General features: G+C 49.1%; 1 protein-coding gene across 2 annotated transcripts in view; it reads right to left on the bottom strand.

The window, feature by feature from the left end:
• The window catches only part of LOC119965801, a 49,917-nt gene extending 48,149 nt beyond the window's left edge, over positions 1 to 1,768 (bottom strand). Inside the window, exons 1-2 of one of the 2 annotated variants that reach the window (XM_038796642.1) lie at positions 1,575 to 1,768; positions 1,374 to 1,479 (exon numbers count right to left, since the gene is read on the bottom strand). In XM_038796642.1, the coding sequence (XP_038652570.1) occupies positions 1,374 to 1,479; positions 1,575 to 1,684 (216 nt within the window). In that variant the 5' untranslated portion in view covers positions 1,685 to 1,768. The remainder of the gene's footprint in view (positions 1 to 1,373; positions 1,480 to 1,574) is intronic. The other variant, XM_038796643.1, reaches the window with a different exon arrangement.
• Positions 1,769 to 12,440: the final 10,672 nt, after the last annotated feature.

Below are 12,440 nucleotides of genomic sequence, written 5' to 3'. Positions count from 1 at the left end.
CCTTCTCAAGCTTAATAAAGCCCGCCATGTCATTGATCCAGGTCTCCACGCTTGGGGGCCTCGCATCCTTCCACTGTAGCAAAATCCTTCGCCGGGCTACTAGGGACGCAAAGGCCAGCACACCGGCCTCTTTCGCCTCCTGCACTCCCGGCTCTACCCCAACCCCAAAGATCGCGAGTCCCCATCCTGGCTTGACCCTGGATCCCACCACCCTTGACACCGTCCTCGCCACCCCCTTCCAGAACTCCTCCAATGCCGGGCATGCCCAGAACATATGGGCATGTTTCGCTGGACTCCCCGAGCACCTGGCACACCTATCTTCACCCCCAAAGAACCTATTCATCCTCGTCCCAGTCATGTGGGCCCTATGCAGCACCTTGAATTGGATGAGGCTAAGCCGCGCACACGAGGAGGAAGAATTTACCCTCTCCAGGGCATCAGCCCATGTCCCGTCTTCGATCTGTTCCCCCAGTTCCCCCTCCCACTTCGTTTTCAGCTCCTCTACTGACGCCTCTTCCTTCTCCTGCATAAGCTTGTAGATATCGGATATCTTCCCCTCCCCGACCCAGACCCCCGAGAGCACCCTGTCACTCACCCCCTTCGCGGGGAGCGCAGGGAATCCCTCCACCTGCCGTCTAGCAAATGCCTTTACCTGCAGATATCTAAACATGTTTCCCGGCGGGAGCCCAAATTTCTCTTCCAACTCCCCCAGGCTCGCAAACCTTCCGTCGATAAACAGGTCCTTCAGCTGTCTAATGCCCGCTCTATACCATCCCCGAAATCCCCCATCCATGTTCCCCGGGACGAACCTATGGTTCCCCCTTAACGGAGCCTCCATCGAGCCCCCCACTTCTCCCCTATGTCGCCTCCACTGCCCCCAAATCTTGAGGGTAGCCGCCACCACCGGACTCGTGGTATACCTCGTGGGAGGGAGCGGCCACGGCGCCGTTACCAGGGCCCCCAGGCTTGTATCCCCACAGGACGCTCTCTCCATCCGTTAGATTTCCTTCCCTAAAGGACATGAGTGAACCAGATGTTTTTTTTTACAACAATGGTTTCATGGGGCTTCCAGATTCTATTCCAGACTGTTCTACTCAATGGATCTTTTATCCCCGAACATTTGAAGTATTAAAATAAACTTTCTTGCCTTTATAAGTGGAGGGGGGAGGGGAAGAAATCAGATTGTCTTAAGCATATTATCCTTTTGTCGGAGCACCCAGTGGATCACTGCTGCCCTCCAGAAGGAAGGATTTGAAAACCTGAACTGGAGTTTTGGGTAAAAGCCAATGAGACAGGCAGCAGGCCTGCCAGTGTGGACATGGGCCTTGCCAGCGCCAACCCATCAGCCCATCCCTCCACTTGGACAGGCGTACCTGTTGAAACTGGTTTGAATAAAGTTGGTTCACCCCAAAGTTGTTGCGGATGTTTGGAGTTCTCCACACCTCGCCGACGGTCGAGAAGTAAACTTTCTTTTTGACTCTGCGAACGTAACAACAAAGAAACATCAGCCGGAGATGGGGTTTAGTATTTGAGAAAGGTCCCCCCCTCCTAGTGGTTGGAGCTGTTGAGCTTACGCGAGCTGCTGGTTGTCCTGCGGCTTGTCCTGGCCTCCGGCTGAGGCGGGCCAGTACTTATTGTAATTGATGGTGAGGTTGTCACAGGCCCTCCTCCAGTCGCTGCCCATGCTGTGCCCGGCCTGGAGCTCCTGTGCAGGTGGTGTGTGGAGAGGGGACACACATTCTTCCCACCCCCTCCCCCCTGTCGACTGGTTCCACTTGGCCAGCCCCCACCCCCTTCGCTGGTTGTCAGCGACCCAGGTAACAATTCGTTACCATAGTAACGCAGGACTCATTCCCCACCCTCAACATTCCACCAGGGGCTTCCAATCATCCATTCTCTCTCTGTCTGTATCATTAACTGTGTATTCCGTCCCCGTCCCCCCCCATCAATTAAACACATCAAATCACCATAGCCAATGTGATGCCCCCCCCCTCTATTTAAGGGGGGGGGGGTCACAAGTCCCCCCTTTTAAGTGGGCTGACAAATTTATCCTTTCAATACTGTAATATTGCCACCCATCGCCCATTCCAACCCTGCAGCGCCCACCGTTCACAGAAGATCTCAGGCGCACTGGCAAACACCTTTTCCAAAGCCAGGTTTAGCCTCATGACTGAGTTTATATTTAAATAGCGCATTTCATGAGCACAGGGCACCCTAAAGCCAATGGAGCACTATTTGGAGGGCAGTCACTGTTATAATAGAGGAAAATGCAGCAACCAATTTGCCCACAGCCAGCTCCCACCGACAGTAACGTGGCAATGACCAGATAATCTGTTTTTGCGATGTTGATTGAGGGATCAATATCGGACGGGTCACCAGATATAACCCCCCTGCTCTACCTCAAAATAGTGCCACGGGATCTTTCATGTCCCAGACAGCTCCCTGAGTTAACATTTCATTGGAAAGGCGGAGGCCGGCATTCACATCGTTCCCACGGGCAGCGTCCAGCCTTGACCTGTGGATGACCACCTTGGCCAGTTCCAGAAGCAGACTGGGATGTGTCTGTTACGTTTTGCTGTGGGAATGGGCCAAGTGTGGGGGATATTAGTCCCCAGACAGCAGCATGGTCAGGTGATGCCCCGAAGCAACATAATCTCACCAGTTGTGAAATGTTAACCTGCATCTCCAATACTTTCTCTCTTATCTTGGGAGGCATTCACTCATGCTGGTGTACAATTCCACACATTCCACTACAAGAACTTCACAGTTATATAATATCCCGAAGTAAAAATTCCCCCAAAGCCACAAAAGAGAAACGAGACCAGAGTGCTGGTGAAGATTTTGAAAGGGAGGAAATGGAGAGGTGGAGGGATTTGGAGAATAGAGCAGAGGTGAGTGAAATTGTGCCAATGGTGGAGTGGGAGGGGGGGCACACACACAAGGGCCAGGATGAAAAGGGTGTGGGATGATAGTGGAGATGGACAACAGCAAGAGGGATCTGAGCACAGGTGTTGCAAAATGCCAATAGTTTGGTCAACTGCAGACCTGGAAGATCCAACTGGGGGAAGAGGAGTTTGAGAATTAGCGTTGGTACTCTGAATTTGACTGGAATTAGGTGGATTGTAATACATTCTCACCCTTAGCTAACGAGCAACCCTGCAAATAGTGAGTTTAAATAGGATGATAAGATTATAGGAGGCTAGCAGTGTTGCTTCACAGCTCCAGGGTCCCAGGTTCGATTCCCGGCTTGGGTCACTGTCTGTGCGGAGTCTGCATGTTCTCCCAGTGTCAGCGTGGGTTTCCTCCGGGTGCTCCGGTTTCCTCCCACAATTCCCAAAAGATTGGCGTTACGTGAATTGGACGTTCTGAATTCTCCCTCCGTGTACCCGAACAGACACCGGAGTGTGGCGACTCGGGGATTTTCACAGTAACTTCAATGCAGTGTTAATGTAAGCCTACTTGTGACAATAAAGATTATTATTATTATTATATCAGTCCTCATTGTCATAATTTTCCCTTCTGATCCTCCAATCTAAGCCGTGTCATTACAAAATGAATAATTTAGAACTGCAGCTAAGGAAGGCAGAGGCTGCATTCTCAAAGGCACGTTTTATTGTGGTAAAGGCTCACAACTTTATTTTCAATTAATGTTTTAGTCCTCTCTTCTGGATTTGGAAGTTTCCCTTGATTTTTTAACATGTTATTGGAGGCATTTTCAAATATACACATAACAAAGAAGAAAAAACACAAAAAACAACCATGGCAACAGCAAACAGGCTAACCATCTTTCCACAACACCCCAACCATCTCCCCCCAAGCCGCCCGCTGCCCCTCCTTTAATTTTTAAGCCAACCTGAACTGAACCAACAACCCCCCCCCCCCCCCCCCCCCCCCCCCCACCCCACCCTCCCCCTCCCCCCCTTTGATGACTGGAGTCCCACCAACACAACAAAATCCGCCTCCGGGAGGCAAAGGCCGAAGCGTCGGCCTCTCTTTCCGCCTGGACTCCCGAATCCTCTGATACTCCAAATAATGCCACCTCCGGACTTGGAGCTACTGATATCCCCAAAATCCTTGACATCATGTCTACAATTCTGGTCCTCAACCTCGGACACGCCCAAAACATCGGTTTGCCTGCCTCCCCACGCACCGGCCACACCTATCCTCCACCCCTGGAAAGAATCGGCTCATCCTGGACTCCGTCATGTGGGCCCCGTGCACCACTTTTAACTGGAGGAGACTTAGTCTTGCCCACAACGGTGGCATATTAACCCTCCACAAAGCCTCAATTCACACACCAGCTCCCAGCGCCCCACCCAGCTCCTCCTCCCACTTATGCCTAACCTCCTCCACCGGACACTCTCTCTCTTCAACAGCTCCCCATATATATCCGAGACTTTGCCTTCTCCTATTTCCTCCTCGGACAGAAGTTTGTTCTGCAGCACCGGGAGTGGCAGCATAGGAAACAACAACACCTCCTTTTTCATAAAGCCCTTCACCTGCAGATACCTGAACCCATTCCCCTTCGACATCTGATATGCCCTCTCCAGCTCCTCCAGGTCTGCAAACTACCTCCAACAAATAAATCCCTAAAGTATTCTATCCCCACCTGCCACCGCCCCATAATCTCGAATCCAACCCCACTGGAGCAAAGCTATGAATATTGCAGATCGGTGCCCATAGGGACATGCCTTCCATTCTAAAATGCTGCCAGCCCTGTTCCACACCCTCAACACTGACAGCACCATCGGGCTCATGGAGTACCTGGCTGGCAAGAACGGAAGGGGCACCAGCAATAGTGCCCTCAAACTGGTCCCTTTGCACGAGGCCACCTCCATACGGCCCCCCCCCCCCCCCCCCCCCAGTTGCCGAGCCATGCCTGTCCTCTTTCCCGATCTGGGATTCAATCGGTCATCAGTGGGTCCTGTACACAGTGGAAGTGCCCCCCCCCCCCCATGATGAGTCGGTGTGTGTCGATGTTGGGGATTTCCGCCATGGTCTTTTTTATAAAGTCTGTGTCGTCCCAGTTGGGCGCGTACACATTTAACAAATCTACCGGTGCCCCGTCTGGAACACCGATGACCATGAGGTACCTTCCCCCTGGGTCCATAGCCGTCCTTGTGGCTGTAAACTTTGTCCTCTTGCTAATCAGTATGGTTACTCCACTAGCCTTTGCCCCGTAACACAAGTGATACGTCTGTCCTACCCAGCCCTTCCTTAGCCACAGTCGGTCCCTCTCCCTCAGGTGTGTCTCTAGTAGGAAGACTATGTCAGCTTTCAAACTTCTTAAGTGGGCGAAGACTCTGGATCTTTTCACTGGGCCTTTAAGCCCCCTGGGGCCCTGACCTTCCAGGTGATAATCTTTATGGGGATTTTTGTTCCCCCTCTCCCTGCAGGATCACCCATACTTACCTGGTGGACATGCCCCTGCAATCCGGGGTTTCCAGTTGTTAGGGGGTCGTCCAAAATGGCGGCAGTCACTGTTCTTACCATGAGGTCAGGCCCCTGCGCTCCAGGGTCTCCCTTTGTCCAGGGTGCACCCAACATGGCCGCCAACTGTGTATACGCCACGTGGGTGCGCCCCTGAAATCTGGGGTTTCCCTTTGTTTAGGGATCCTCTAAGGTGGCTGCTTGTGTCGCCATCTTGTCTCCTCAGCCTGCACCTTACCTGCTAAAGCCAATCCGATAACCAACCCTTCTTTCCCGTCTGGTTCCTTTTGTGTTTTTCTCCCCTCTGCCCTCCTGCCCCCCTCTCCCTGAGTAGCCCTTTCCCCATTTCCCCCTAAGCGTTCCCCCTGCGTGTCCCTGCATTCCCCCTTTCCCCCCAGCCAGGCACTCCCTCCCTGCCAGGAGGTTCGCCACGGACCCCCCCTTGCTGTCCGTTTTCCCATGCTAGTTATCCCTGCTAGTGTGGTGGCTCCCCTCCCGGGGCTGGTCTAGCCCCTAACTTATGCCCGCTGACTGCCCGCTTTCTCTGCCTGTACCCTCACCTGCATTCCCATGTCCTCGCTCTTTCCTGTGACCTGGTCTTTCTGATCAGAGCAAGACAGCATAGTCCCACACAAACATATTCACTGTCCAATGAGTCTCTGTTTCTTTTGCGATCCTTCTCTGATTGGCCTTGAATCCCCTCAGGCAGCTCCACAATCCAGAGATTCTGCCACCTGGAGCGATTCTCCAGGTCCTCCACCTTCTCCCTCAGCCACTTCTGGCCCTCCACTGCGAGTACCATCTCTGCCTCCAATGAGGCCAACCAATCATGATCCACCAACCCCTCCACCTTCTGGAGCACCGAACTCTCAATAGCCGTCCTGATCGGCTCCGCCACCTTCGCCAGGTCCTCCAAGGCCTCGTGCCTCTGCTGCTGGAACTTGGCATTCTAAAAACATCCACCAATTGCTCGGTAGACCACTGGGCAGCCAACGACGCCCCAGAGCCCTCCGCCATCTTTCCCTCGGTCGAACTTTGAAAGTCCTCCCGGCCAGACTGCTGCCCCTTGCTCGTTACACTCCTCGTTTGGTAAGCCATGAACAGGCCCCAATTCTTGCCTCTCACTGTTCATACACTTTGCACCAACAGACACCCCTATATTGGGTGAAAAGGACCAAACATTTCCACCTCAAGCGGGAGCAACAGAATGTGCGACCCCTCACTCCATGGCCGTCACTGGAAGTCGGAAATGTCCCCACTTATTGTATTTTGGTGTTTTCTCTAAAACAAACAGGAAGGCTACAAAATGTTTTTTTTCCCCAAAGGGGATTCCCTCCTTAATACTTATTTGTTAGAGGAAACAGCAGGAATCCTGGGAAGTCAGTTTCATAAGGCAGCACTACAGGATTCTGTGGAATGAAAATGATTGGCATTGTAGAGAATTTGGAGAATAGGGCAGAGGTGAGTGAAATTCTGCCAACGGTGGAGTGAAAGTGGGTGGGAGGCCCACTTAGATAGTGCCGCAAAGGATGGCATTGGACTCATCCAGGCCAATTTACATATATGCTGCCGCCATATTATGCTCGATAAGCATTTGGCTTTTTATTTCAGGGCCAGTGAGATCACCCATCTGAATACTAAACAGCCAAGGTAAGCCATCTCCACCATGTTTCACCTCCAATTTCTGATCCCCTAGTACCCTTGTGAGCTGTGAATCACCCAATACTGTACCGACTCTTCATCTGAACAAGTTGTATTGTCCTATTTGGGTTGATGAATACTAAAGACAGTGTCGATGATGGACTGGACCAATTTATGCTGATAGAATCATAGAATTTACAATGCAGAAGGAAGCCATTCGGCCCATCGAGTCAGCACCGGCCCCTTGGAAAGAGCACCCCATTTAAGATGTTGTGACGTCTGAAAGATTCTGCTGCTGGTTCCTTAACTCAGCCTCCACCATCTTTCTTCTGACTTCCACGGAGCTAAGAGGAATGAGAAATGAAAAGCGTTTTCTGTTGTGGGCATTTTCCTGCCCGTTTTGTACACTTACGGGTTTCCCTAGAGTATGAGGTCAGAAGACCATTCCAATTAAGGGGCAATTTAGCGTGGCCAATCCACCTACCCGGCACATCTTTGGGTTGTGGGGGTGAGACCCACGCAGACACGGGGAGAATGTGCAAATTCCACACGGACAGTGACCCAGAGCCGGGATTGAACCCGAGTCCTCAGCACTGTAGGCAGCAGTGCTAACCACTGCGCCACCGTGCCGCCCTACCTTGGTAATTAGTCATCACAAACTATCAGTGGGCATGGGCTCTCCCATGTCTCTATCCCCTACAGCTTTAGCACAATGCATTGCCAGGATTTGCTGTGCTGTTCCTTCCCCAATAGTTGCCAAGTGTTGAACTTGACAAGTATTTGAGATTTTGCATTGGTTCCCTTGTGGAATTTCTGCTCAAATAGTGAGGCTTCAACATATGTGTACTCATTGCTGGATAGTGCATTCCTTTCATTAAAATGTAGATGTCACTGCATACCATTTAGTGCATAGGATAATACCCTTAAATTTGAGAATGCAACTTTTCGTATAAATCTAATGCCTGAAATACACAAAATATATATCAGCAGTTCACAACCAGAATGCTTAGCTTTTCTGACCTTTTAAGGTCATCAGACTTTCCCCTGCAATGTCGGAGGACCTATCGGTTAAAGTGTTACTACTTAGAGGGCAGCACGGTAGCATTGGGGATAGCACAATTGCTTCACAGCTCCAGGGTCCCAGGTTCGATTCCGGCTTGGGTCACTGTCTGTGTGGAGTCTGCACATCCTCCCCGTGTGTGCGTGGGTTTCCTCCGGGTGCTCCGGTTTCCTCCCACAGTCCAAAGATGTGCAGGTTAGGTGGATTGGCCATGCTAAATTGCCCTTCGTGTCCAAAATTGCCCTTAGTGTTGGGTGGGATTACTGGGTTATGGGGATGGGGTGGAGGTGTTGAACTTGGGTGGGGTGCTCTTTCCAAGAGCCGGTGCAGACTCGATGGGCCGAATGGCCTCCTTCTGCACTGTAAATTCTGTGATAATCTGTGATACTTTATACCTATTCTGCTTCCACATGATCATAGTTGCTGGATTTGCAACTCCCTTATTATGACCCGGTTCTCTCTGATCCTGGGCTGAGTTTCAGCTTGATGAACATCCAAGAAAGGAGGACCATTCTTACATTTACAGAATACTTTTCACCATATCTCAAACTGCTTCACAGTCAGGAAGGTAATTTGGATATGGAGCCACTATTGTAATATAGAGATGCCGGCAACCAATTAGAGTTATTGTATATTAATTCAATTTAATTGTACACAAGTAGGGCATTAACTGCAGGTTCACTTATCCCCCCACAAAAAGAAACAGACAAAAACATCCTTATGTGGTTATGAAGTGCATATGTAATGTGGATCTCTGCAAATGTATATTTACAGAAGTGCGTATAGATTGCCTTTCTATCCTTCATCACCTGGCCTTATAGAATCCAAGCATCCCTACAGTACAGAAGGAGGCCATTTGGCCCATCGAATCTGCACCGACCCTCTGAAAGAGCACCCTACCTATGCCTACTCCCCCACTCAATCCCTGTAACCCCACCTAATCTGCCCATTAAGGGGCAATTTTGTCAAGGCCAGTCCACCTAACCTGCACATATAAGGACTGTGGGAGGAAACTGGAGCACCTGGAGGAATCCCACGCAGACATGGGGAGAAAGTGCAGACTCCGCATAGACAGTCACCCGAGGCTGGAATTGAACCCGGTCCCTGGCGCTGTGAGGCAGCAGTGCTAACCACTGGAATATAACACACAATAAGACCCCACGAACAGCAGTGTGATAAATGACCTCTGATTTATTAATGCATTTCTGCAAATAGCAACTTTCAATTTTCAACATTTTTTTTTATCTGGAAAAGAAAATTACAAAAAACACATTTTTATTTTATATCCCTTTGATTTTACTCCAGTTTTGCAGGATTTTCTCCAGGACTCCCGGAGATAGATTTTCCAATTCCCAGAGACTCCAGGCCAATCTTGGAGGGTTTGGTAGCTCTAGCAGGGAAGGGGAATGTATATTGCACAAGTTGCATTCCCTGGAGCATGGAATTTGGGAAGTTGGTACTCAGGCCACTGGAATCATTGAATCCAAAAGTAGCAAAAGCATGGCTAAGGATTCCAGCAGGGAAGGAGCTCAGCGAGGGCAGAGGCAGTGAAATTAAATGAAAATCGCTTATTGTCACAAGTAGGCTTCAAATGAAGTTACTGTGAAAAGCCCCTAGTCGCCACATTCCGGCACCTGTTCGGGGAGGCCGGTACGGGAATTGAACCGTGCTGCTGGCCTGCCTTGGTCTGCTATAAAAGCTAGCGATTTAGCCCAGTGTGCTAAACCAGCCCCTGCATAATAATCGCTTATTGTCACAAGTAGGCTTCAATGAAGTTACTGTGAAAAGCCCCTAGTCGCCACATTCTGCCGCCTGTTCGGGGAGGCTGGTATGAGAATTGAACCCGCGCTGCTGCCTTGTTCTGTATTACAAGCCAACTATTTAACCCACTGTGCTAAACCAGCCCCTAATGTAAAATGTGATTTTGCTGAAGGACAGGCTCACGGGTTCGACGTTCAGCCTGTAGGAGGCCACAGCACCCAGCTTGCTCACTAATTCAACCTGAGTGAGTAGCTATGGAGGGGGTGGAATTAATGTCAATGGAACAGAGTTTACACTGGGGACTGAAAAACAATTGAATGCATCTTCCCAATGCTCAGTTTGAAGAAATTATGACTCACTCATTGCTTGATATTGGACAGGCACTCATGAATGTTGCCATGGTGACAGAGAGGTACAATAATTAGAGTAGGTAGAGTAGGTATTGAGAGGAGGCCCATTGTCAAAGAGCCCACCCTGACTGGGTTAAACCTCCTGGCAGCAGTGAACTGAACCTGATTCAGGGATAAGCATGGAAAACAAAAGTTTAATCTGGGCCCAGTTTAGTGATGACGGGTCTGGTAGTCAACAATAGAGTGAAATCCCATCATGAGTCAGAAGAGGTAGAATTTGGTCTCAATGTGGCTGGAGGAGTGGGAGATCATTTAATTGCCATCAAAGGGGCGGAGAACTGCCCAGACATCAGTGATCCTCAATCCCAGAAGCTAACGAGGAAGTGGGGATTTGATCCCGGGAAGCAGTTGAGGAATGTAGGCTGATTCTGGGGGAGTGCGTGTTGGACAGGCTAATTTTCAAAGAACAAATACCCTGGAAATTGGCCTGTGCAAATATTAGTGCACCAAGTACTTAAAACATTGGTATGAAATTCCTTCATTTGCTATTTGAAGAGGCTTAATCTAGTTATATAAACAGATTAACAGCGATACTGTATTAAAATTAAACTGTAGAAATTTGCACAATCCGTTAAGTATTCATACACTGATATTTGCAATGCAAAATTTCAAAGTCAGCTGCCTGTAACTTCCATAACTGCAGATTAACTTATCCCCCCACAAAAAGAAACAGACAAAAAACATCCTTATGTGAATATGAAGTGCATATGTAATGTGAATCTGCAAATGTATATTTACAGAAGTGTGTAAAGATTACGTCCAATTCTATCCTTCATCACCTGGCCTTATAGAATCCTAGAATCCCTGGGTAAAAACAGCTGCTTATGTCATTTCTTCAGGGCGTCTGCTAATCCTCAACCATAGTTACAGTGAGATGTCGGATAAAGCCTGCCTAAATTCAGAACCAATATGCCCGTCAGATTGTGAACTCTGACCTGTCATTTGCATGTCACCTATATATATGTTTCTGGAACATACCTCTTCATTCACCTGAGGAAGGAGCAGTGCTCCGAAAGCTAGTGTTTGAAACAAACTTGTTGGACTTTAACCTGGTGTTGTAAGACTTCTTACCATGTCATCGTAGGTTGATCTTCCACCAAGGAACCTGTATTGTTGCGGTCTGTAAAAAGTATGGACGTGACATGAAGTTATAATGTGTATATATGTAGTAATATAGTTTAGAGTAATTTATGATTTTAGGTCTACTGACAGAGGGGTTGTCTCTGGGTCTGAACATTGCCAACAAGAGCAATTTATGGGCCAGTGAGATGGATTGCCAGCTAGTTGAAATGTTTATTTCACACTGTCAGACACTTAACTACCTCAACAACCAAAACAAAATCAGTGTTGATTAAAAGTGGAACTTGCGGGGACCAGATAGTACGGGCACAGGAATAGCAGCTTCACCGTGAGCTCTGGTACCTATCTCTTTCTAATCCTTCTTTTATCCTGTTCGCATGGCACACGTTTGCCTAATCCGAGAGCTAATACTCAGTAGCATGACCTGAGAAGACTTTTGGACAATGTCGGAGAGAAAATGCTGAGGAATTCAAAAAGATTCCAATGTTAAAAAGGAGAATTGGGGGTGGAGCCGTCTTTTCAATATAGCGGCTTGATCCTCAGGCGGCCTTTTAACCTGGTGCATGCAAAGGTGTTCAAAATGATGACTGCAAATATTATCAACAATATCAGAGTCATTGATGACAAACCCGGGTTCTTGACACAGAATATGAATGCTCATGGGGCAGAATACTGATAAAAGGCTTGATGAAAGAGAGGAAGGAATCCTGAACATCGAAAACGTTGCTTCCTCAGCTGAAGCTCGCATTCAATCCTTGGAAAACCCGTTCCGGGCTATGTCAGAAGTCCTGGGTGATTTGAAGAACTCTCAAGTGCGCCAGTCGGACACTCGAGTCTTTAAACCCCCGCCCCCTTGATTCGAAGAACTGAGGGCAGAGAAAAATGTCCGGGTCGTTGGCCTGCCAGAGTAGGACTCCTGTGAAGTTCTATCAGAGCTAGCTGCCACATTTCCTCAAGCTGGATGTGAAAGCTGGGTGTTTCAAATTAGAAAGGATGCACCGTATCCTGTTGAGGCCAAGGGACAATCAACGTCCCCGGCCCATAATTCTTTGATTCCG

Source organism: Scyliorhinus canicula, chromosome 5 (genome assembly GCF_902713615.1).
Source record: "Scyliorhinus canicula chromosome 5, sScyCan1.1, whole genome shotgun sequence".
Lineage (NCBI taxonomy): Eukaryota > Metazoa > Chordata > Chondrichthyes > Carcharhiniformes > Scyliorhinidae > Scyliorhinus > Scyliorhinus canicula.
Note: the sequence above shows the minus strand (reverse complement) of the source record. Positions and strands in the feature narration are given on the sequence as shown.